The sequence below is a fragment of the Plectropomus leopardus genome, chromosome 1, assembly GCF_008729295.1.
Source record: "Plectropomus leopardus isolate mb chromosome 1, YSFRI_Pleo_2.0, whole genome shotgun sequence".
Taxonomy (NCBI): domain Eukaryota; kingdom Metazoa; phylum Chordata; class Actinopteri; order Perciformes; family Serranidae; genus Plectropomus; species Plectropomus leopardus.
Genome location: NC_056463.1, coordinates 16,726,737 through 16,752,320, shown reverse-complemented (window position 1 = coordinate 16,752,320; position 25,584 = coordinate 16,726,737). Strand labels below are relative to the sequence as shown.

At 39.8% G+C, this 25,584-nt stretch overlaps 1 protein-coding gene across 9 annotated transcripts in view; it reads left to right on the top strand.

The window, feature by feature from the left end:
* The window catches only part of LOC121950953 (tight junction protein ZO-1-like), a 66,424-nt gene that overhangs the window by 29,988 nt on the left and 10,852 nt on the right, over positions 1 to 25,584 (top strand). For 4 of the 9 annotated variants that reach the window (XM_042498257.1, XM_042501355.1, XM_042500574.1 and 1 more), the window contains exons 8-22: positions 195 to 330; positions 5,671 to 5,810; positions 6,444 to 6,549; positions 7,352 to 7,502; positions 9,698 to 9,806; positions 9,910 to 10,129; positions 12,110 to 12,294; positions 13,490 to 13,585; positions 15,404 to 15,430; positions 18,125 to 18,207; positions 19,022 to 19,232; positions 20,708 to 20,808; positions 20,931 to 21,281; positions 22,216 to 22,467; positions 23,703 to 24,533. In XM_042498257.1, coding sequence (XP_042354191.1) covers positions 195 to 330; positions 5,671 to 5,810; positions 6,444 to 6,549; positions 7,352 to 7,502; positions 9,698 to 9,806; positions 9,910 to 10,129; positions 12,110 to 12,294; positions 13,490 to 13,585; positions 15,404 to 15,430; positions 18,125 to 18,207; positions 19,022 to 19,232; positions 20,708 to 20,808; positions 20,931 to 21,281; positions 22,216 to 22,467; positions 23,703 to 24,533 — 2,999 coding nt within the window. The remainder of the gene's footprint in view (positions 1 to 194; positions 331 to 5,670; positions 5,811 to 6,443; positions 6,550 to 7,351; positions 7,503 to 9,697; positions 9,807 to 9,909; positions 10,130 to 12,109; positions 12,295 to 13,489; positions 13,586 to 15,403; positions 15,431 to 18,124; positions 18,208 to 19,021; positions 19,233 to 20,707; positions 20,809 to 20,930; positions 21,282 to 22,215; positions 22,468 to 23,702; positions 24,534 to 25,584) is intronic. The other 5 variants (XM_042503726.1, XM_042502936.1, XM_042499793.1 and 2 more) reach the window with 2 other exon arrangements.

Genomic DNA, 25,584 nt, shown 5'->3' with positions numbered 1-25,584 from the left:
CATGAAACAGTACCCTGATGCATGCATCTGGCACTTGATTGCACAAGCAGACTCTGTTTTTACAGAAGACACATCTGTAATTTCTTAAAGTCCTGAAAAAGATGTAAAAATGAGATCTTTTTTGTTATTTTAGCTGTGTCTTGAATCACATCATTGATTAAATGCTAATTCATATCTAATTTGTAATTTCACAGACATTTCAGAAATACATTCACTGACATCAGACCATTCCAATCGATCCCACGGGAGGGGTAGTCGATCACGTTCACCTGACAGGCCTGAGCCATCGGACATTCTCCGTCACTCACCTCGGCAGATCAGCAATGGCAGGTAAGCTAAGTAAAGATGCACACAAGTACACATCTGGCTGCAAATCTGGTGATGGGACACAGCTGTCGCACATGCTTCAGTCATACATCTAAACTCCCACCTCATACATCATGTTCACACTCATGGGTTAGTAGGTGCTGAGTAAGTACCTTGCACCACTAATGCATAAATCAATAGATAAAGACATTGCATGCATAAACCATCAACTCCCTTTGGAGCCATCACTGAGTTCCAATAAAGCCTTGCTCTGGGAGAAGACTGGTGAGGAGAGGACGGCTTGATCAACCTCCTCCTGGTGGACCGAGGTCTTGCTTTGAAGTGTACTAGATATTTTAACTGTTTTCTGTTCAGAGAATCTCCTCCAAACTGAAGGGGGTTGTCTCAGCTTTATATAGTATCTCACATAAATCCTGCATAGCTATGTTTGATTAATATTCAACACAGCATTTGCTCTTGTTTTCATTACTCATGCAAATGACCTAAACATTAGTGCTTGAAATAAAGTCTATACTTTATAATGCATATTCGATGAATGCATAATTAAATCATAATTCATAGCTATTTTCTGCATTTACTCTGTACACATTATGTGCTGTTCACTTAATTTATTTAAATGCCAATAATGTCTCTTTGTCCTCTTTTCTTACTGCCAGTTGGAGCTTCCAGTAAGTTATTTTCCCCGTAGTTTAGAGGTTGCATAGCTTCTTGTAGCTGGCAAATGCATAGATGGCAATGGAGAGCTAGAAGAAGACATGCAAGTTACTATCGTTTCGCTCCGTTAGTTTGGAGCTTGGGTATTGTATGCTTAATAGGAAAGAACATTATACTAAACCTGGTTCCAGATAATATACCAGAACTGGGGAGTGAAACAGGCTTGGCACCTTTTGGAGCAGACCCATATTAATTATGTCACTGGCTGCGATGAGAAAAAACAGAGGCTATGTTGCTGGTTCCTTCTAACAGTAAATGGCTGTGTTTGATACTGTCAGTAGGGGTGGGTAATGAATCAGGCGCCCAAATCCTGGCAGCCCTTTAGCACTTGTTCTGGATTGAATTGTCTGAGTCTTGTTTAGCTAAACCGCTTTCTCCTCATATTTACATGGGCCTTGGGCAGGTTGAGAAATTAACTTTTCAAAAGTTTGAACATCTACCAGCCACTAACAGATAAATGTTCAAATTCACCAACAGCTCAATAGTTAATCCTAATGTTGTGTCTGAAACCACTCTCATACTTTACTAGTTTGTCTGGTGGTAAGTTCCCACCCTGGCCTTGGGTCTCAGACATAGTACGCTGTCAGTCTCCAAACCAAAAAACTATGCTACAGAAACCATGTCCAGAAAGAAAACCAACCAGAGTTGCTGGAGGCAGTCATTTTCAGTTTCATTTCTAATCAAAAAGAGGCGATTTTCTCCAGACTGAAATGGTGTTGATGAGATGAAGGTCTGACTATGTGAGATATGGGTGCCAAACATGATGTTTATGATAAATTCCCCCTGAAGGGTAAAATGTCTTACTGGAACAGGTATACAAAACCCAAATTTAGCTGAAAAACCAGCAGCCTTAATGATAGATATCTTGCTTTAATTGTTTTGCACAGACCCATATGTATAGCTTGAAGCTGCAGGATGTTAGCTCCCTCAGTAGTGTTTTTGGCTTACTAGTTGCTTGTCAGTCATGTCATATAACTAGATTAACCCCCAGTGCTGTCATTTCATTAGATAGTACATTGTGTCAGAATGTGGAGTAACCTCACTTGTTTCAATGCAGGATGAGGGCAGGTTCACTCTTGAACAGATTGCTTCCAATGTAAGTGAACGCATCCCTCTGATAACAGGCCAATGTGTGGCTTTTTTTCATTTATCTCTGTTTAACTTCTGCTGCTATTTCCCCAATACCTCTTTTATCTTTGTGCACCAAATTGATGTCTGTCCAGAAGTGAGAAAACAAAATGTTAACTCATTTTATTTGTGAACATTTTGTATGACTGGTCAATCTGGTAAACACATGAATTGTCAAAAGAGGAGTTACACCTCCTTCTCATATGTTCGTGGTTAAGAAGTAACCGAGGAAACAACAGTCTGACTGTCACATCCCGGTGATGTAAGGCAATGTTTTTACTATCTCCCAGTTTAGGAGGGCGGAAAAGAGGAATTTGACATACTTCCCACAGTGCTTTGCCCCAAGCCAGATGGTTCGCTTAACCTGATTGGCTGTTGGGCTTAGAGGCATTCTTTTCCCTAGGGCATGACACTGTTGCATGTTTTTGAATACAACATAGCATCAGAAACACCCTTCATGCAAAGTGTCTCTCAGTGGGCATGAGTACACTTTGCACATAGGCACTCTTCAAGGAATTAAACAAAAACTCCTCTTAATAAGCATCATGGTTCAACTTAAAGATACATTTGTGTGAGTAATTTTTTTTTGTTTTATTTTTTGTGATAATGATATGCTTAATGTTAAAGAGTTTGTTTACAAGGGTGAAGTTTTTTTCTGCCGCACATTTTTGTTTTGCAAGAGCTGTCAGTTTATCAAGTCTGTTTTGTTATCCAGCTTGTTGATGGATATGAAATTATAGAGGCCTAGACTGTAATTTAAAGTAGAGACTCTGGTGTGGCCGTACCATATTTTGCATATTCTTTATAATGTCTGTGCAACCACATCTCCCTTGCGCCTTCACTTTTTCTGTCTCTCACTCCTTGCTCACTCTTGCCTGTACCCATACTGTAAGAATATGCAAGCGAGGGGATTGAACAAAGGCTTCTGTCAAATGGTGTTTGTCAGTGTGAAGCCTTTTTTAGCACCACTCTGCAGCAGCAACAGCAGATTTAGGCCACAACACTCTCTCTCAACCCTCTCTATTTTTCTGTCCCTCGCTCTGTTTGTTTGTCTCTCTCTTTCTCATTCATCCATTACACACACAGACACAAACACATAGTCTGTCTTTCTCTCTCTGCCATTGCATTTCTGTTACTCATCCTCGGGCTGCAGCTTTCATCTACTCTTCTTTCTCTACAAACAAATCCCATACACATCTCACTGATGCTGGAACTGCTGATATATTAAATTGCACAGATAAGATTCATGTGTAAAACTGAGTTGTAGTGAGAGATGCTGGACACATTCAAGGCTAGGGCAGCATGATTGTGGCCAAAATTAAAATCTTTGCATCAAAATAAGACAGGTCCTTACTCACAGTGCATCTCCTTGAAAAAAATATCAATAAATATAAATAAAACTCTACACCCCAGATTAAATCAACAGAGCACTACAACTTTAATGTTGCTTGCTACATTCTTTTGTAGCAGCAGCCACAGGTTTGAGTCCGACCTGCGGCCCTTTGCTGCATGTCATCCCCTCTCCCCCCCTTTCACTCTTAAGCTGTCTATAAATAATAAAGGCAAAAGCCAAAAAAAACTCTTAAAAAAACAAAAAAGTGTTCTTCCTCGCCTGAATTCAGAACATCTTCTAGAAGCAACATAACAATACTGTACACAAAATATAGGGTAACTTAAAGTAAATATGCCGTTACAGAATACAACCAAATAAAAAACACATTGTTTTTTTACACACATCTTTGGTCAATTGAAGTGCAAGTGCATTGGTTGTGTCCATCTTCCTTTTGGAGCTTGATGGATAAGCATCCACTGCACTATTTTTTATTTTATTTCACTTTTTTACTGAGATAACAGTATTGTGACACACTTTTCAGCGTTGCCGTCAAGGATGTCTGAGTTGATGCTGGACAAGGACAGGGATTCAGTGAGATAACCGCAACAGTGTTATTCTTCTTAGCCTTCTTCTGTCTCCATTGTTCTGCAGATTGTGATGGTTTTTTCAAGTTGTTTAACAAGCTAATTGTGTTGCTTTGCGGCACAAACACAAGTCTCATGCACTCTTTGCATAAAATTTGTTCTCTCCTAAATCCGAAATACTACCAATCAACTGATGATGGAGGACCATGGGACCATGAACGATTGGCTTTTGTCTGCCTGTCTGCAGTAACAACATTCAGCAAAGTTTATCATGGACTGCTGCAGCAGGGTTCACAGGTAGCGGCATTACAGCTCTTCAAAAGTGGAGGCTGTTTAGAAAGCACTTGATTTGATTTGCAGCAGAGTTTTCTATGAGCAGAGCACGCATTTTAAATGTCAATAGTTTCAGTCGATCATGTTCATTTAATTGCGGGAAGCAAAAATCATGATTGTGATTAGCACTCAATTGATTGTGCGGCCCTCCAAAAGGCCATGCTGTGGTGGGGAAATACTGTAAATAAAGTCAGCAGCTGCGCAGCTAACAGGTTTAACCCTGAGGGTCAGTCATTGCGTTTGAATGGATGTACATGTGGATGGATTTACATTTGTGCTTTACTGTGTTTTATTTACGGCTGACTACACTTTACTGTACTGTTTCTCTACACTGTATATTTTCGTAGTGTATGAGCAAACATAAGAAAATGGGAGAAGTTTCCTAGTCTGAGCCGGTGGCACATTCTGCACCTTCACATTCTTCTACAAAAGCTTCTGAATGCAGCTCAAGTACTGTGCCAGCAGGCAGTCATGTGACCAGATTGGAATTCAACCATTGTTTTAAGCAGCAGAGGCCTTTCTACTCTGTTAGACACGGCCTAAACGACTCTCTCACTCACTCACTCACGCACACACACACACACACACACACACACACACACACACACATACACACACACTCCCACAGTTTCCCCTTGTTTATTTTGTCCAGGTTAAACAGGAACTTGAACTGAAAAGTATCCTTACTCAAGAGTTTATGTTGTGACAGTTGGTCTGATTTTTATTTCTCTGTTTGTGTGCTGTTATTGGAACAGTTAATAAAATGGGAGTTTACAGAATTTTTCCTGAAAAAAAGTATAAAATGGAAATTTCAAAACAAAATGTATAAAATATGTCTGTTACAACTGAAATTAATATCCGTTTCTGGTTGGGAATATAGTTCTGACACATTACATAGATCACATCTTTAAACTTAGATGCAGTGATGAATATGTAGGGTGTTTCAGACAAAGTCCCACAACCTTCTTTTAATAGCTTGTTGTGTTCTCATTAAAGTCTCTGTCCACATGCCCTTATCACGTCATCCATGGTTCATGCTATTTCCTTTTGGGTTCATTTTAGTGTCTGTATCTTCCTGTGATGTCAACTCAGGACAAAATTATATAAACACATACAAGGTCATTCTCACACACACTGGAATCAGCAAAGATGTTTCAGTCACTTCAGGAATGCATTTATGGAAACTGTCATCGTTTACAGCACTATCAGTCAACTTGTACTGAATTTTTGTGTTATTTTTGTCTATTTCAGCCATCGAAGTCGAGATGAGGATCGTGTATCTAAACCAGGGGCCATGTCCACTCCAGTCAAAGTCTCTGATGATGGTGTCTTGTCGCAGGCCAGCGACCAGGCCAGCTCCAGAGATGACAAACAGTTACCTCCACTGCCTGGTACAGAAACCTGTCAGCCGTCAGATCTAGGGATTAGTGTGGTTTCTCATGTTTGTGTCAGCTTTCACCACCTTTTATATTCTGCATCCCAACGTCAATAGTACAGTGAGGTTTCAGTTGGGACTTATAGCAAAGAGACGTTCACTAAGGTTTAGTTTGCATGCTGCTGCAGTTTAATCAGCTACACAAGTGTTTTTTTTTTCTTTCCTATAGAGCTGTACATGGACATTTTTTTAAAAAGACATTTTGTCAGGGGTCAGATAAAACCACCTACAATCTAAACTGTTTTTTACTGTGTGATATCTAATCTAAACATTGCTGTAAACTGCAAATAGTATTTTCACGTCCTTCTTAGTCTTCACAAAGAAATACTAACTATACATGTAACCATCCTAGAAAAATAACAAAACAAAAACTCATCACCAAATCTGATATATGTTAAGACTCATAATATTTAATTTACCATTGGTTCCAATATTATCCAGCACTCCGCAAAATGATAAAACTAATGCTGTTCTGCATGGAGTGTGTTCAAGTTGCCTTGGTTTTACCCGCATTATTTTACTCTTACTATTTACTATTACTACTACTTATTATTACTAAACACATTTACTGTGTTTGTATTTGTGGCAGAACCAAAGCCAGTTTATGCACAGCCTGGTCAGCCTGACGTGGACCTGCCTGTCAGCCCCTCTGATGCCCCTGTGCCCAGCGCCGCTCATGATGACAGCATCCTCAGGTAAAATGCCCTACAAGCTCTCCTCCAAGGCACCTTAAGCCCGATTTCATACCTTCTGTGTCTGCAAGGGTCCGCTTTGTCGTTATCTGCCCATTTTAGTGAGGGTCTACACAGATTCCTATGTGGATGTCTGCGTGTGGACCAGAATTTGTGATCACAAGGACTGGATGCATAGCAAGCGTGCTGACTATGCATGCTTCAGTTATGGATGATGCTTCTCATCTATCGCACCGGTGCACTGTAACCCCTATTCTTGTGAAGCGGTCACACATTATATGTTTTCTTTTTGCATTTTTCTCATTAAGCCAAAAACAACAAACACAGGAGCTATTCTTGCTGACATAAGGTCGTCATTTTCTTTCCTAATGCATTTACTTAATCTTCTTCTTCATTTTTATGGCAGTTGGCAAACAACATTATGATTCCTTAAAGCCACCAAAGGAATGTAGTGTGAATCAGGAATTATACATGCATTGAGTGCCAGACAAAAGCTGACCCTCAATTGTATTATAAATGGTACTACATGTGCGGAGCCAGTATAGGTTCGCATCTGTCCTGCAGAAAAGTATTTTCGAGCCTGTACAATATCGAGTGCATATGTTTTTCCTTTATTATTTGCTTATGAAAATGGGCCTACCTGCCATATACTTGAAATTTAGTTCTGGTCAGCCTGTTTTTGGATTTGTTATGAACACCACTCTCTGCTGGCTGTGTTGTGTGTCTCTAAGAATGATTGTTTTTAAATCCATGATTTGCTGACCTTTTTGCTTAATTCCATCTGTCTACCTGTGTTCTCCTGCAGGCCGAGTATGAAGCTGGTCAAGTTCAAGAAGGGAGAGAGTGTCGGTCTGCGGTTAGCAGGAGGGAACGATGTGGGAATTTTTGTGGCAGGTGTTTTGGAGGATAGTCCTGCAGCCAAGGAAGGCTTGGAGGAGGGAGACCAGATTCTCAGGGTACGCTGCTCTCTAACTCTTAAACAACATGGCTACTGTTTGCTCTCTGCAGAAACATGTGAACATGAAATGCAGTTTGTGAAATAGTGGTGAGGGATTAGGAGAATCTAACTTTTCATATTTTTGCTGGAGAAACCTGATTTGTTAACCATGTCCTGTATATTCGTCACCACTTTTGTGTACATGTATATAACAAATATTTCAAGAGGAGGAGTATCACTAAGGCAGTCGTTCATTGGGTTCAAGGGATAGATAACTTAAAGACTGGCCAAAAACAGAAGCTGAAATAACTAGATCTTTGGATTTCCTGTAAAATATGTCTTTTCATTGCTGATTTTCTTCTCAAACCAGATTTTTCAATTATTTTTTGTTAATTTTTTGTGCAAGTAAACATAGTGTATGTATTACTTTAATACTCTAAGTCACATGTAGATCTAGCTTAAGTAATTTAGTATCAGTGTCATTGAATTGTAGTGTGTTGTCCTCTTATTATGTAGCTTGTAAGATGATGTTAAGGTACTTTTTACTGTTCAGAGTTCATTCAGGCGTTTGTATTTAGAAAGTATTAACTGTTACTCTTGTTTTCCACATCACATGTATGAAAGTGGGATGAACATCTGGTGTTATCGTCAAAATAGATGAGCAGTAGCTGCCCACACTAACTAAGACAATCAGTGGTGAAACTTTGTGATCCCATGGCCACCACAGTTTTATTTCTGTGTAAAGAGGTCTTGGGAATACATTACAATGCATCTGTCAGTCTGTGAGTCATTCTGGGCTCTGCCTCGTGTTGAAACTCCCCTTGTTTCCAATGTGAAGACACAATAGAGGTCATTCTTGCACTCTGACCTCAGAACAGTTGACTTTTTGTTTCAATGAACACTAGAGTAACATTGTTGATGGGATGATGAAAACCCTCTTGATGTCAGTGTTGGATCCATTCTGACATGTTTATACAACAGCTAAGCATTACATCTGCTTTGTTTAATACTTTAACTGTGAAGCTATGTAATCGTGCACTATGCAGAAGAGCCAGACAGTTTTTCTTCCCCATGACATAAACATTTATGGACTGTATTTATCTTATAGACAAATCTGTCCATTACCGAATCTCCTTCTCTTAATGAATATACTTTGTCTTGCATTCCTCCTCCCACTCCAGTGTGTGTTCTCTCCACTGTACAAACACACCATAGAGACTTCCAGGACATTGTTTTCCATCTTTAGACGGTTTCCCTTTGGTCATGGTGTGCTAGTGGAGATAAAGACGTCAAGCCCTCTCCTGTTTCTGGGAAGGATAAAGGTGTCTTTCTGAGGTTCAGTGATTCAGACCATGTGTTTCTGGTTCCCCCGCTGCCCCTCAAGCAGAGTCAATAAACAGCAGTTATTGTGTTTGGGACAGCGGCTGGAGATGAGGAGGAGGCTGCTTGGTCATGGGGGGAATACGTGGCCCTGCTTCTGTTGAGGAACATGTTTTTCTTTCCCTGTGTTCCTCCTGTTCCATGAGAAATCACAGAATAAGAGGAACATATGCTAGAGGTTGTTGTCAAAGAAAAAGTTATGTTGTTGAAAGTACAAAAACGGGATGAAAGTACGCTGAAATCCAGTACCTTAATTCCTTAAGCTTTTGGTGCCCCCGTTAACCAGTTGGGCTGTTCACACATGACGCACCGTGAGCTGAAAGCTCTGCAGCGATAGTTTTGTCATCTGGTCTATTTTTTCTGTCAGCGAATCTGGCGAAAAAATAATAACACTGATAATGTATTATAAACAATATAAAGGATAACTTAGATATGATCTTTTAATGTGCAAATAATGTGTGCATTTTAATGTTGTGTGTACTTTAGTGTATTTTGGTGTACTATATCTTATAATCTTCAATGACTTATAGAAGTGCCTTTGAGTACCATAATTAAAATGTATTGTTGTATTGTTATTATTATTAGTATTAGCATAATTATTATGAGTGGTAGTGGTATAAATTATATAATTATGGTAAATGATCAAATACACATCCCATGCTTTTACATATTTGTCAGTTATGGTAAAACAGAGAGCATGAATAAAAACAGTGATTCAACAGAGTCAACAATGGATTAAGAGTTTATAAGCTGCTGTTTTGTATGGTAGTACACTAGTCCTTCAGTTAAGCCTGTAAGTTGATTTCTTCTGTGTCTCCTGTTTTGCATCTGTAGGTGAACAATGTGGACTTTGCTAACATCATCCGGGAGGAGGCTGTGCTGTTCCTGCTGGATCTCCCAAGAGGGGAAGAAGTTACTATTTTGGCCCAGAAGAAGAAAGATGGTGAGTGATTGCACTGTAAAGTACTGTGTCAGGAATCAAAACCAGCACATTTAAAAGGGTGCTGTAATCATCTCTGGTATTTTCTCTTTTTTTTTCTCTTTAGTTTACCGGAGGATAGTCGAATCAGACGTTGGTGACTCCTTCTACATTCGCACACATTTTGAGTATGAAAAAGAGTCACCGTACGGACTGAGCTTTAACAAGGGCGAGGTGTTCCGTGTAGTAGACACGCTATACAACGGCAAGCTAGGCTCCTGGCTCGCAATCCGTATTGGCAAGAACCATCAGGAAGTGGAAAGGGGCATCATCCCCAACAAGAACAGGTAAGAGAGGTGTCTGGGCACACCTTTTATACCTGTACAGTACCTGTACAGCTTGTCCTGGCACTTTATGAACGGGCAAGGGTGGAGGCAAAAGAACAGAAGTATTGTGGTTGATCTGAGAGTTGTGAGAAAAGATTTGAGAGCACATTTCCATTTACTCATTTGTTGAAATGCTATGGTTAACACATTTATCATGATTTTTTTAATGCTTATTATTTGTGTTTCTGTGACTTTATTTATTTATTTATTTTTTTGTGTTGTAGGGTGTTAAAAACATGAATATCTTTAAAATAGGGCACACCCCATGCATCAGGTAAATGGTTTCATAAGTATTACTGTGTGAGGTTTGTGAGGCCTGTGTCTGAGGATATGTGCTGTAGCTCATGATCCAGCCAACAGCATCATTTTATCTCCGCCTGTCTGTACAGCCTTCAACAGCCTCCGGCAGTGTTTACACAGAGATTCCTCACTGTCCTGCTGACAGAGCAGACATAGCTTTCCACATGCTGCATGCATTTTTATCCATTACATTAAGCATTGTGAAATATATCTCAGCTTCTCTGCCAAGAAAAACCTGCCTCCCTGGATAGTCTTTCCAAACATAAAACCCGAAAATCTCACTCACAATCTGATAATATTATTTTTAAAAACACACATCAAAGGAAGAACAGTGTTATTCAAAGGCAATAGGAATGAGTTCTCCCCTCGTAAGCCCACTGCCTGACTCACCTTACTGCCAACCACAGTTTGTGTTGTTTTTATGTAAAAATGTATTGACCCGTATGAAGTGATCTAATTAATAGACTTTAGGGAATAGACTGAATTAAGTGGCCTTTATCATAAATTTAAAATCAAAAATCTGATAACTTGGAAAGTTTTTTACAATGACAACTTTATATGCTCACTTTTTTGGTCATTATTCCAAAAAAGATAATGTTCTTATTATGGTTTTTACACACATAATGTGAATGAATATTGCACTTATGTAACTGTTTACATACACCTGTGCATACTTGGGTTAATGTGCCCTTACATGCCACATATCATGTTAGAATATGGAATATTGGAATGGCTGGAGATGCTTGTGCCGTTTTGCTTCTTTAAATCTTGACAGTATTTTTATCAAAGTTTTCAAGTGTTGGCAGACTTTTTCAGCCGTGCAAACACAATCTCCCACTTCCTTTCCTTTAACCACCTCTTTAAAAAGGTTGCCGTTGTGCAATTTGCTCATATCACAAAACCTGTTGATATTCACGTCTTTAATAATATTTTAAAGTGGGTGTCCTCCTCCCTCCATCAGAAATGTGGGCTTTTCTTTTGTGCATGCATTTGTACCCTAGAAAAAGGCATAATTTGGAAAATCTAAATAGACTATGCTGTTTATATGACCCGTACGTATCATATTCACAATATTGTATTTTTGTAATAATAGGGAAAATATTATTATATTATATATTATATATATTATAATAGGGAAATATTAGTGTGCATGCAAACGTAGGCACTTTTATGGTTAAGGCATGCCATTTTACTACAATATCTGTCATACATAAACTGTATGTGACCTGTGTCGTCGTCTTTGGAAAATAACTGATGTAAGGCAACACATTTCCGTATCAAATTGTTGCTTGTATGTGATATTTTAGCTCTTCGTGATGTGAACGTTGAGCTATAAATACTATTGTAGAAGCCCTCAAGGAAACATGTCAATTAGCCTAAATATAAAATGTCTTTTAAGTGTTTTGTCAGCATTTCGTTGGTTATTAATGGAAAGTACTCCATCATCGGTTTGACAACCATTTACAGCTCAGTGCTGTAAAATGGTCTTACACTTACAACATTGGTGTATTACAATGGCTGTTCCCTCCAAATTAAGTTCATAGAAATCTAAATACCTGAATTGCCTTAAAGTGGCCTTACTATCAATTTTGACTGATGTCCTATCAGCCATCCTTACTCCTGCTCTTCCTCTCTGTCCAGAGCTGAGCAGCTATCCAGTGTGCAGTACACCCTCCCCAAAACACCAGGGGGTGACAGAGCGGACTTCTGGAGATTCCGAGGTTTGCGAAGCTCCAAGAGGAATTTGCGGAAGAGCAGGGAGGACCTGTCTGCCCAGCCAGTCCAGACCAAGTTCCCTGCCTATGAGAGGGTGGTGCTGAGGGAAGGTAAGAGTGCATCAGCAAAAGCAATAGCAGCAATCAACTCCCATACATATTTATACTTTATCATTGGATGAACTAACAAAGTAGTGGACAGATTTCAAACTCGAAACTAAAAGAAGCAAAACGTCCTTCATGGCCCTTGTGATCTCTAGCTAAAGTTGGAGTCAGGATACAAGAGTTTTTGCACAATTTTTCCCAGATTCACCCCTCCTGACAATCGGAGGAGAAATTCGGTCTAAGACTTTGCTTGGTAAGGATGTTAGGCTCAGGTTATCCATAAACATGGGAAGTTTACAGATTCAGTCTTAAACTTTACGCACTGCTCAGACTACAAAGCAGCTGACGTTGCCAAGCAACAGTAAACTTTTAGCCCTTGATGCTAATTTTGGCTAGCATACAACTGTTGACAGAAATTCCAACTGAAAAAAAATCTCACTTCCAGTTTTCTCTGAAGAATAGACAACCCATTTTGACTGCGTCTCCCCAACCCGTTTAGCCTTCTGCTTTTTTTTCTCTCACTGAAGCATTGCTAACATTACAGCAAGTTGTCGCACCATATCAATCTCCATTTCGTTCACATCTGCTGTCCTGTCAGATCACATGAGGTGGTGCATTCAGGCTCCCTCTGGTATGATAATCTTAATAATATCCTGTAGTGTGTGATGCGCCATCATTTTCAAATCTTGTAGTGTATTGTTGCTTGTATGTGTGTGCAACTTTCAGATTAGAAAGAAGAATATCTGTGATGTTTCTCCTTATGTGTGTGATGCAACCCAATTTCAAAATCGATTAGGGTTTTAAACTGTTGTAGTCTAAGCCTGGCTTAACTGATGTCTGTAGTCTTAATGTTTATATGCTTCTTTTTTTATGATTATTAGATAGGAATTTTATAAGTATAAAAGGGGGAGAGAGAGGGGATGACGTGCAGCAAATGGCTGAGGTTGGAATCGAACCTGCAGCCGCTGCAGGGAGGACTTGGCCTCTGTACATGGGGCGCCTGCTTCACCAACTGAGCTACTGGGTGCCCCAACGTTTCTATGCTTCTTAGCATTGCAAAGTTATTAATTTGTAATATACTGATTGTGATATATTGTAATGTGGTTTAAAAAATGAATGATTTGATTTAGTATTTTGTTTGTATGTATTACATGATACAAACTGTTGTAACTCTCCTTGACGTGATTTTGTTCTTGTACAGCTGGGTTCCTTAGGCCTGTGGTTCTCTTTGGACCGATAGCGGACGTGGCCAGAGAGAAGCTGGCCAGGGAGGAGCCAGACATTTTTGAACTAGCAAGTAAGTGATAAAGCACCCCCTCTGTTTTAGTGTTTATGTTTTGTGAAGTGTCCTACTAAATGTCTTGCTTTATCAGGAGACCACACTCTTAATTTACGCTTCACACACCAAGCGCCTGTTCACACCTGGTTTTAACGTGCATTTCAGTGATCCGAACACAAGTGGACAGCCAAGACACATTGCCGTCCACACCTGTCTGTCCATCTTTAGCTGACCACTCGTGTTCAGAGTGTGTTACTGCATATGTCACGTACGCTTTAAGGTCAAAGGGCCCCACACACGGTTACTATGTCCACACTCCTTCTAGCTTCTCACTTGCTAGTCGTGTTAGTGGTTGTGTTAGTACAGCTGGAGAAATTGCTGTCGATAGAATTCGATACATCTCCTTCCATGGACGATTACGCAATACTTCACCAAACACATCATAAAATGGGCAAGTTGTTGAGCTATCATCGAAACAACCACCACGTCCTGCACTGCATCAGCACGCATTCGCATTTACACTACAAATGATATGTGGTTAAATGCATCCCAGACTACCTCAGCAAGTGTTTTCAGTGATTGGGTCACAAAGCATCTTGGTGGTTGTGTACACTTGTCTACGGTGCTGTCCACATGTGATCGGATCATCTAAGACGCATGTTAATATGAGATATGAAAAGGACCTAAAACTGAGGACTGTTTTAACTTCTCAGCATCCACCAAATACTCACAATAGCAGTCAGTATCCAATAAATGTTGAACTCGCTGTTGGGTCAGATTTACTACATTCCCTACATTTTTAAAGTCCAAATGTAGCTCTACACAACCCTGAACAACAGCAACCCTTTTTTAGTCTGGGATGTGTTAAGAATGTCTTAAGCTTGTCTGTATCTAATTTGATTGGTTTTTATCACAGAGAGGGATTACAAAATGCTTATTATTTTTGAAAACATTTTGGGAACTCTTTTGTTAGTGATTAGGAACACTTAAGTCTTCTGACTGCCCAGTGAAAAGAGATATTCATCAGGCTTCACCACTGCCTGTGACTCTATTTTCAGCTTTTAAATGTGCGTAAGTGCTGTGCTGTTGTGCTGTAAGGATTGGCAGAATTTACGCAGTGTTAAAAACAGCTTGTTGAGGCTGCAAACCTGATTGATATTAGCAAAAGTGTGCAAAAAAATCTACTTAACTGTTGATTTGGCAATAAAATGTTAAAATCTCAGATTAGAGGAAAAATAACTTAATAAACTGAAAGACTGTAGGTCAATACAATAACCCCGCCTACCTGACTGGATATAAACATTATACTTTAGTAGTATTTTTTTTCTCAATAGTCTTTTTTTCTGAAGAAATAGACCACTGCTGTTGGATGTTAAATGTCAAGCAAATACTTATAATTTACTTGATGTTCATTTATTCAAAAACAGATGGCATTTCACTTTATTCTATATTAATACTACTGCTACAGTTACTACAAATTCCCAATTTATTTTACTTGGTCAGTTTATCAGGTTAGTCTTGGTGTGTCTGTTATTTCCCCTGTTTATTTCTAGCTTTTCTCTTACTTTATCTGTTCATCTTCACTTTTCTCCACTCTAAGCAGAGCTGCACACTCTTATTCATTTCAGTCCTCAACCGCTGCCTCCTACTTCATAAAATTGCAACCTTCTTTAATGTGTGGTTTTATTTTAACACTCAGTATTGAATTTCTAATTACTTTAAGTGCACAACCACACATGCCAGTGCAACCACCCACTTACATAAAAACTGATTCCATTCCTTGATGTTTATTTGCGTAATTCCAGTGATGTTTGTGTGACTGTATTTTCTTTTCAGAAACACAGCAACAACAAGGAGGGGAAAGTATGTCACTTAGTTCATCAGCTTTTATTTTTTTTATTTGATTCAGTGGATGGCAGATAAACTGTAAACTGGTGTTTGCTGGCTAGCTGGCCTTTAGATGTTTAAAAAATGTATATAGGGGAATAGCACTCAATTTAGGAATTCAAATTTGTCATTACAATTGGCTGTTATCAGCATGACTATAAAACCAATCACAGAAGACCTGACACTGGAGAAATGCAATATCATACAAGCACACAGCTACTCTTTTGTTTTTGTTTAGTTTTATTTGTGGAAAGAAAATCTATACTTAATGTTGCACTTGACTCACTAACTGAGATTGCACAAACAAAATAATATCAATAAAAATATATATAAGATTTTAAAAGCTCTGCTACATTAGCATGGACAATTTGCCCATCTAAACATGCTTAGGAAGATGTCTACATTAAATTTGATGTACATTTTTACTGTTGAGGATTATTTATTTTCTATTCTACACATTTCTGCCCAAACTAAGTATCTAAGGAGCTGTTTGTTGCGTTTGTGATATTGCATGTTGATCTTAGAAAAGATAAGTAAATCTGAATAATGTTCAGTAATAGATACAGTTATTATTTTATAGTTAAATTCAGTGGTATTCCCCTCTTAATGGCATCATGTAGAAAGACAACAACAAGGCAGCATGTGGAGCTGTGCAGTTAATATGCCATGAAAACTGAGATGCGTGCTATTGCTTTTCCAAAACCTTAAGGAAATGATAAAATAATGCAGAATATAATGGAAATGTTTAAAAAAAAAAAAAAAAAAAAAGTTGACACCCATTTTTATGTTGTTTTTTTGTTTTGTTTTGTTTTGACTAATTTTTCCATATTTGCCCATACAATGCCACATGCTAAAAATGCAGCAAATCAACACAACATTACAACACTAGATTTTTTGGGAAAAATTGCCACCTATAATAAAACCCTGTGTATTGTGTTCTTTAAATGAGATAAAATCATAAACCATCTATGCAATGAGCTGAAAATGAACCATCTTTCTATGTGTTTATGTCCTTAAAAAAAAAAAACCACTATGAGCATGCAGGAATACGGCAGTATTGTCACCAAATGTTTGGATATCGGATTCATGTATGTGCTGGATCAAAAGAGTATTAATGTGAAATTCAATCAGAATAGGTCATTTAAAGTCCCCATGAAATGAAAAATAATTTATCTCTTTTTATATGCCATGTGTGAATATCTAAAAATCTGTATTTGAGTATTTCTCATATAAATCCCTGTCCTTTCTCTTTTTGTAAAGCCAGGTAAAATAGCTCAAATGTGTGATGCCTCATTTTGCACTCAGAGCATTTTACAAAAGTTCATCTAATCAAAAGAGACTACAGGCGACAAGCTTGTCACACCGGGCATATAAAACAGCACTTCACTATTTGTGGGTTGTAGTAGCTAATAGAGCAATATGGAGAGAGATAGGAGGAGATTTAAGTTTGGATATCAGTGGACAAAAAACTTTCCTGTCTCCCTCATCCTCCTCCTGAGCTAATGATGAGGAAGGTATGTGTGGAGCCAACAGTAGTGTGCTAAACTCTAAGCATGCCCACTTTTTTAACAGTTCAATCAAATGCAAAGGATTAAATCTTGTTAACCTTACAACGATTCAATATTGCATTTTATTGTGAAATACACCACAGAACAGAAGCTAAAGACACACTTTGGTTTCATGGGGACTTAAATCGCTTACAATTCAGAATACAATTCAAGCACTGCTGTGATACTACTCTACAGAAGCATAAGCGTATTAAATACTATACAAAGCTGACAGTGGTGGGTGTGTGTGTATGTGTATGTCTGTGTGTATGTGTGTGTTTCAAATGTTTTCATAATGCAGTGATGGTATATAGCCTGTAAGTGTCTATGAATAGACTTCCTTTCATCAAAATTGGTTTTTCAAATTCTATATTGACACAGACTTAACTGAATCCCAACATTACATTTTTAACATTGCTGCATATGCTTAACTCTTGACATGTTGCATGGCTATATTTATCTGCTCTCCCTGAAATGTTTTTGGGTAGTTATATGTAAGAGCAGTGTTTCAGCTCCTAATAGAAATTAGAAATGTTCGAAATTAAGCCTCATCCTGTGATGTGTTTGAGTCATTACTATACTCCATCCCAGTCAGATGACTGCCCTCTTTTGAACCTTGTGTGTCTTGGCAGGAAAGCATTGCTTATCTTCATGTGAATCATAAACCCCTTGACACATCCTTGCTTTAATCCCCAAGGCTTACAATGATATTGTATTCTCTTAATCCCAAAAATGACCCTCATGCTCTTGTATGTGCATATTTAATGTCAGTGTTTCTCACATAACACATTTCATGCACCATAATTTATACTGTTACATGCAGTAGCACGCACAAATTCATTAAATACTGAAATTAATTCCCCTAAACCTACCCAAAATACCTAATGAATAATTGCATGAATTGGCTGCTGTCCTCATTTTGTCTTCATTATCGAGCTGTTGTCATGAACGTACACTTGTCTTCTCCTGAGCAGAGAATATTATTCTGTATTTAATAGCTCTATTTATGGGAGTCGACAACTGCACGCTACAAGGATGTCTAATTGGGGCACAGCCTGGTTTTATTATTGTTGGTCTCTTGTGTTGATGTGATGCAGTAACTGTGTCCATTTGTCTTCCATAGAGAGTGAACCCAGGGATGCAGGAACTGACCAGAAAAGCTCCGGCATCATTCGCCTGCACACCATCAAACAGATCATTGATCGGGTGAGAAGCTAGACGTACACGCACATTTTTGTATACAAACACAAGGTAGACAAATAAATGTCTTTTGACAGATTTGTTATGGTAATGAAAAGATGGCTGTGAGCTGTTATGACATGTGCAGCTCACTGCTGCCCTCTGCTGTACTGTGCTCTGGTGTACACAACACAATATGTGAGAACATCATGATGGGGATGGCCTTAGTTTAAATTTTATCAGGAGAGACACTCACAATATACAGGTTTTCCACAGATCCTTAAAAAGTTTTAAATGGCATTAAATGTATTTATCTATAAATAAGGTCTTAATTGGTATTAAAATGTCTTAAATCAGTTTTTCAAAAGTCTTAAAAATCCTCAGATACGGGAAGCAGTATATTATAAATAATTTTTCTGACATTGCATTGTAGAATCTCAAAATATTTGGTAATATCTATTCTTTTAAATAATTAATAAAAAATAACATCAAGCAAATAAGGATAGACGAAACAACAACAACACTCATATACATCAACAACATTCAGTTAAATGAAAAACTGATAAAGCACTTTTATGGCAACATAATTTCACTGTTTTTCAATATTTTTTATATTGAATTAAACATTTAGGCAAAATTGTCCCTAACTCTAAATAATTGATTCCAGTTCACATTTATTTCTCTTCAGTTGTGGTTATGGTAAAATTGGTCTTACAAACATGACATTAAAAAAATTCTTAAAAGTCTTAAAACTAACTTGCTGTGATGTGAAGGATCCCTGATATGGAAATAAACACACTAACAACACATTTTTTCAAATATTTGTTTTCTGTGTTTTAAGGACAAACATGCAGTGCTGGACATCACGCCTAATGCAGTGGACCGTCTGAACTACGCTCAGTGGTATCCTATTGTGGTGTTTCTCAACCCAGACACAAAGCAGGGCGTCAAGAACATGAGGACCCGCCTCTGCCCTGAGTCTAGAAAGAGCGCCAGGAAGCTCTATGAACGAGCCCTCAAATTAAGGAAGAACAACCACCACCTCTTCACCAGTGAGTTCAGAGGGAGGGAGGGGGGGTGAGATGGGGGGATGGTAGAGATTTTACAGGCAACACACAGACACATTTCAAAGGCAGTTGACAATTGAGTGCCGCATTGTCGGAGGCTGCGCTTGTTGCACTTGTTGTGCCTGGCCCTGTTCTGTCAGACTCCTTACAAACGCTTGTTCAGCACTGACCGTCACACAAGAGCACCCACAGGGCCCTTTCTCAGCATGCACTCTTTCTGTCAAGTAGTGCGGTGTGACCATGCTTTAGGAGCATCTGTTGGCGATAAAGATATTAGAGAAGTCCTAGAGAGTATTCTTCTCGGCTCTCTGCAGCACACACATCATTTCCTCCATTATCTTCTGTCCAAATGACAAACACACAATGAGGTGAGTCCGCACCTCTACACCTGTATCCACTGTATTACTATAATAACAGTGTGTAGTACTTGGAAACAGATAAAACTGCAACTTTAATTTTTTAGAATCTGGCTCGTGGGGCATGACAATGTGAAAAGTTATCTCTAAGCTGCGTTTTTAATTTACTTGAGATCAGAGAGCAGTTCCTTAATTTTGCATTTTAAGTATCTGCCTTTGTTGTGATTTGCACAGTCATATCTGGATAACAGACAAAGCATGTTATTGGTTGTAAACAAGAGGCCTACTACAGCGCTTAATAAATTACATATCATAATATAATTTACTGTAATTACTAAAACATGAAGCAAAAAAACAGAGAAAAAAAAACAACAAACAGGGTGAATCTGCAAATACGTCCCGTATTCCAAAAAATGTGTTTTCCATTTTTTCCATCTTGCAATGTATACGTCATTTTTCAGTCTTAGTAGAAAAGTCAGCCTTACCTGTATTTACACATTTATGTTTTGTTTAGTTTGAGTATTTTTCTGTGCACAGCTTAGGTTTTAAACTGCTGGACCAGTCAGCCTAATATTTTGTTTGCAAATGTATCGCTGTTCGTTTAAGTATCTCTCATGGTTGCGGTGATTGACATATGTTGAAAAACCTGTTTTATTGACTGTTTAATACCGTCATTGACTGCTCACTCCTCACTTCTCTTAACCAGACGGTAGGTGCCACAAGTTTTCTAGAAATCTGGGCTTAAAACTACAAGTCTTAACTAGTCTGGTGCAGGCCCCAAGGCCTAGTTTGGGACTTTATCATTGCTCAAAAGCTGAAATCCAGAGGCAAGTTTGGTCTCTTTTTGAACAGCAGCACCTGCACTCTATTAAGTGACTTTTGTATTTTACTCTTGGACTCGTAGAAAATATGAACCGAGTCCCAGCTTAAGTAATTTACAGACATGATGCTAATCAAGCAAAAGTGACAAAGCTTTACAGAGTATATCTAAAAGAACTTTAGATTTCATGGTTGTACCAAAGTGCTTGTTGAAAAATGTTCTCAGTTGATGGGAGAGATGTGTTTTTTTCTTCTCTTTCTGCCCTTTCCTCTTTGTATATTCAGCGACCATTAACTTGAACAACATGAATGATGGTTGGTTTGGAGCACTGAAAGAGATAATCCAGCAGCAGCAGAACCAGCTGGTGTGGGTTTCAGAGGGCAAGGTAAGTAAGACACACATACACACACAAACACACACACACACACACACACACACACACACACAACTACTGAAGTGTACAGCAGAGATGACTTTTCATCTCTCACCCAACCTTTTGTTTCCCAGGCTGACGGCGCGGCTGAGGATGACCTGGACATCCACGATGACCGCCTGTCTTACTTGTCAGCGCCAGGCAGTGAGTATTCCATGTACAGCACTGACAGCCGCCACACGTCTGACTACGAGGACACGGACACAGAGGGTGGAGCCTACACCGACCAGGAGCTGGACGAAACACTGAATGACGACGTGGGTCCACCCACGGAGCCTGCCATCACCCGCTCCTCTGAACCTGTCCGCGAGGACCCGCCTGTCATCCAGGAGCCCCCTGGCTACGTTAGCTACCCACACACAGTGCAACCAGACCCCCTGAACCGCATCGACCCGGCTGGATTCAAGGCACCAGTGCCGCAGCAGGTAGCGTTTCTGAGAGCTGCACGTCTTCCCTGTTGTCTGGAGGACGTGGTTTGCGTTAGAAGGGTTTTCTGGAGGCGCTATTGAAGGCACTTTTTTATTTTTATTCTGTCTATCTACTGTTACCAAACAATATCAGTGGCGAAATGAAAACATCTGTGGTCAGGTATTTATCGCAATATATAAATATTATATATAATATATATATATCTATATTTATGATATTATTTATTTTATCTATTTGCCTATATGTGTTTGTTGATTGATGTTTGTGAGCGTGTTTTTTATTTTTGAAAGGGAGAAGAACTTCTACAGAAGTTTTACTGTTACTCTTGTACTCTGTATTACCACAAGCTGTCTTATTGGTGTGACTGTTGCTGATGTCACTGGGAGAAGAAACTTATGATTGATGTCTAAGTGTCTGTACCAGTACTCACCTATGTGCACTTCCTACCTTTGTTTTACCTGTGATCGGGACTGTGACGATACACGATACACGACACACGACACAAGAAAGTATTATGTGCATGTTGGAAATGCCAGTGTTAATCCAGTGTACCTGTGAAATGTATTTATCAACACCCAATTGGCCGTTGTGACACCCAAATCTAAACGTTTGTCGTCTCATGATGTGTTAATGAACGTAAAAGGCGAAAAAAAGAAACTACTGTATTGTAACCGTAGAATTAAAATCAAATTAGTATACTCTAACAATGAAAACTTGTCCTGCTGCTAATTCCTAACTCTCACATGACATTGGTTGATCTCCAGCTACTGTTAAATGTGGAGGCGGGTGATTGGCTGTTTGACTCCATGTAAACTGTAGGCACAAGTGAGCAACAGACCGTTGTAGAGGGGCTGCGAAGGTAGAAGCACTTGTTAGTACTGCAGCGTAGTGTCAGCACGTGTTATTAAACATTTCTGAACCACTTCACAGAAAGCAGAAGCCGCTGCCGTCCCTAGCATCCCCCAGCAGCCTGAGCCCCTGGCTGAGACAGTGCCCCCTGCTGTCGACGTTACTGTAAAAACTGTAGGGGGTCTGAGCCCTGACGAGGCTCCTGCAGCTCCTCACAGCCAGCCAAGCCCCAACCCAGAGGCTGGCTCACTTAGGAGGCCCACCCCTGAGCTAGCCCCTCAGAGCGTCACACCAGAACCTCTACAGTCTGGACTGGCCAGTTCAGAACCAAAGGTATCCATCTGACCGTCACTGGACGCTCCGTGATCCGGCTCAGCTCAGCTCGGTTTGACCCGGCTGACCTCCTGTGCTGCTGCTGCTGCTGCCTGCCCTACCTACCTACCTCCTGCTGCCACGCTTCTCTCTCTCTCCTTCCGCCCTGCATGTCTGCTGACCACAGTGCTGCCCAGAAGAGACAGAGATGTGTGTGTGTCTGTGTCTGCCTGTGTGTGTGTGTGTGTGTGTGTGTGTGTGTGTGTGTGTGTGTGTGTGTTATTGTGTAAACCAGGGTGTGTATGTGTGTGCATGTGTGAGCAAATGCTGGTAAACAACAGTGGGCTTGGAGGTGATGGCTGCGCTGATAATGCCTACGTGTAGAGGAGCAGCAGAAAACCTGCGGCTCTCACTGTTGCTTACCCTCTTTGCATGGCTGCAACATGTTTGCCTCGTTCTCTGTTAACCACTAGAAGTAGATCTCTTTGTGCTGCATTTATCAGTGCAGACTGAATGGATGGTTTCTTTGTAAAAGTAGCCATTAATTTTCCAACCATTTTATATTTCACTATTGAAATGTGGCCATGGCCGAGTACAAATATCAACTAAACAGAAATGCTGTGCAGATTTGGATGGATGATTAATGGTTACTTAAAATACTTTAAAATATGTTTTTTGTACAATGGTTTTGTGCTTGTAATGTTAAATATTGATGTGGATGTTTAAGTTGCCTTTATTATTGCACCAAGACAGTGGGTGACATTTTCCCTTGTGAATGCAGCAGAGAAGAAACCCCAAATTATCCATAGACTTTCTATAACTAGCTTACATTATATTTTAAATGTAAAATTTTCACAATCTGCCAGTAAAAACAAGCAAAATGCATCCCATTGTTTTGCTGCACATTTTTAACAACTTTGTTATTCTTTGTTAATTTAATTTCAGTGTTTAATTTGGAGCTGCAGTGATGCAATGTGATGTTCTTAAGCTGCAAAGAGTGTTTAGCTGTGCTGCGATTTCTATTTAATCTATTATATTATCTGATCAGTAACCCCTCCCTCTCAGTTTCTCTATTTCAGGTCTTTCCCTTCTTGTTTCTTCTTCTGCAATTAATTTCACGGACTTGTTTTCTTATTTATCTATCCTTAAATTGCTAAAAAATCAGCCCAGTTTATCATATCACATTTTATTTTAAGTCTGTGCAGTTTGTTAGTGCGGTTGTTAACCTTCTTCTTTGTTGTGTGTTTGTTCGGTAGATGTTTCAGAAGGATCCATACAGCACAGACAACACAGGGAGAATCGGTCACAGCATGAAGCCTGTGACCTACAACCCTCAGCAGGGATATCACCCTGACCAGCAGCCATACAGAGATTACGACCACCCACCCAGTCGGTATGATGTCAGCAGCAGCGGAGTCAGCAGCGGAGGTGGTTACCCAGAACCAAAGTACCGAAACTATGACTCTAACCCGCCCTACGAGAACAGCGTGCCTCACTACGACCAGCAACAGTGGAACCCCTACAGCCAACCGCTCTCTACTGCCAACTCCCAGGGCTATGATCACCGTTTGCCGTACGGCGACGGCCCTGACTCCCAGTACACCCCGCCTCTCCGCTATGACGAGCCCCCACCTCAGCAGGGATTTGATGGACGGCCTCGCTACGGTAAACCAGCTCCAGCTCCGGTCCGTTATGACGAACCTCCACCTCCTGCTCCCGGGCCCGACCTGCACTATGACCAGGATTCTCATCTGAGCACGTATCCCTCAGGTGCCCACTCTCCAGACCCCGCTGCCCAGCGGCCTGCCTATAACCAGGGACCATCAGCGCAAGTGAAGAGCTACAAACCTCAGCAGTATGACCCTGTTCCTGTGAACTCTGAAACCAGCCCCACACCGCCCCCCAAAGCAGAGGCCCCCTCACCTGCCCCTGTGGATGCTCCAAAGCCTTTCCCTGCCAGAGAGGAGCAACAGGAGGACCCCGCCATGCGGCCGCAGTCAGTCCTGACAAGGGTCAAGATGTTTGAGAACAAACGCTCAGTGTCCGTGGATAGAGCCAGAGATGCAGGGGATTCATCTGGAAACAAGGTAAACTGTCACTCACAACTTAGGCAGTTGCAGTAATTACTTGTGTACATAAAGGGTAGCTTTTGTAAATACGTCCCTGGACCCTATTTTCCGATGTTTTTATGTCTAAGTGACTAATTGAGACAACAATATTTGATAATGGTAAAGAAACAAAAAGAAAAGGCTTCAGTGCAACCACTTGGGGCATTAGACATCATCAATTTATGTCCACTGAAAGTTTATGTTTTGTGTCAGACAACATTATCTCTCTTTTTTTGACACTTAGATTTCATTATTTTCTTTTTTCAAGAAACAAAGCATGAGGAACATTGTCAGCCACTACGACAGTCAACATATCCAGATAAAAGACACACCATGTTATGGGTTGTAAGCGAGAGGCCTACTACAGCACTTGATACAATACGCATCATAGTAATTAATAATAATAATAATAAAATTATGAATATATATATATATAGCACCTTACATACACAAAACATATTGGGGTGTGCTTCACTTTCATCTACCTTAATTATCAAAACAGACAGCAAAAAAAGGGGGGTGTTTTGCATTTCAAGTACTGAGGATGGGTGGGCCAGACCAAAAAATATGTTTTGTTCATCTTGCAATGTATATGCCCTTTCTCAGTGTGAGTAGGAAAGTCAGTTTTTTAATCTTATGAATCACTGATAATTTCAAGCCAGTAATCTACTGTAGGTATCTATCATTTCCTGTTACTCACAGCAGGTTGCCAAAATAAGTGTCACGCATAACAGTAGGATCTACGTAACATTATGTCTTCTATGATAGACCCTTTTGTTCAAGTGGAAGATCCTTTTTGTGTAACCAGAAACAGCCCTAAAAAGCCAAAGCCACTATACTCCTTTTGGATAGTCATTTTAGCGTGTATAGATTCAGCATTTTTCAGCTCTAACTGAGTGAATTAAAGGTTTATTTCAACCAAATCAGAGGTTGTGCTTTATGATGATGTAGATACTGCTTATTTAAATGGAGTCTGATGGGTTTGGCTCAAGTGACTTTGGGGCTGTTTCTGGTTAAACAGAAAGGATTT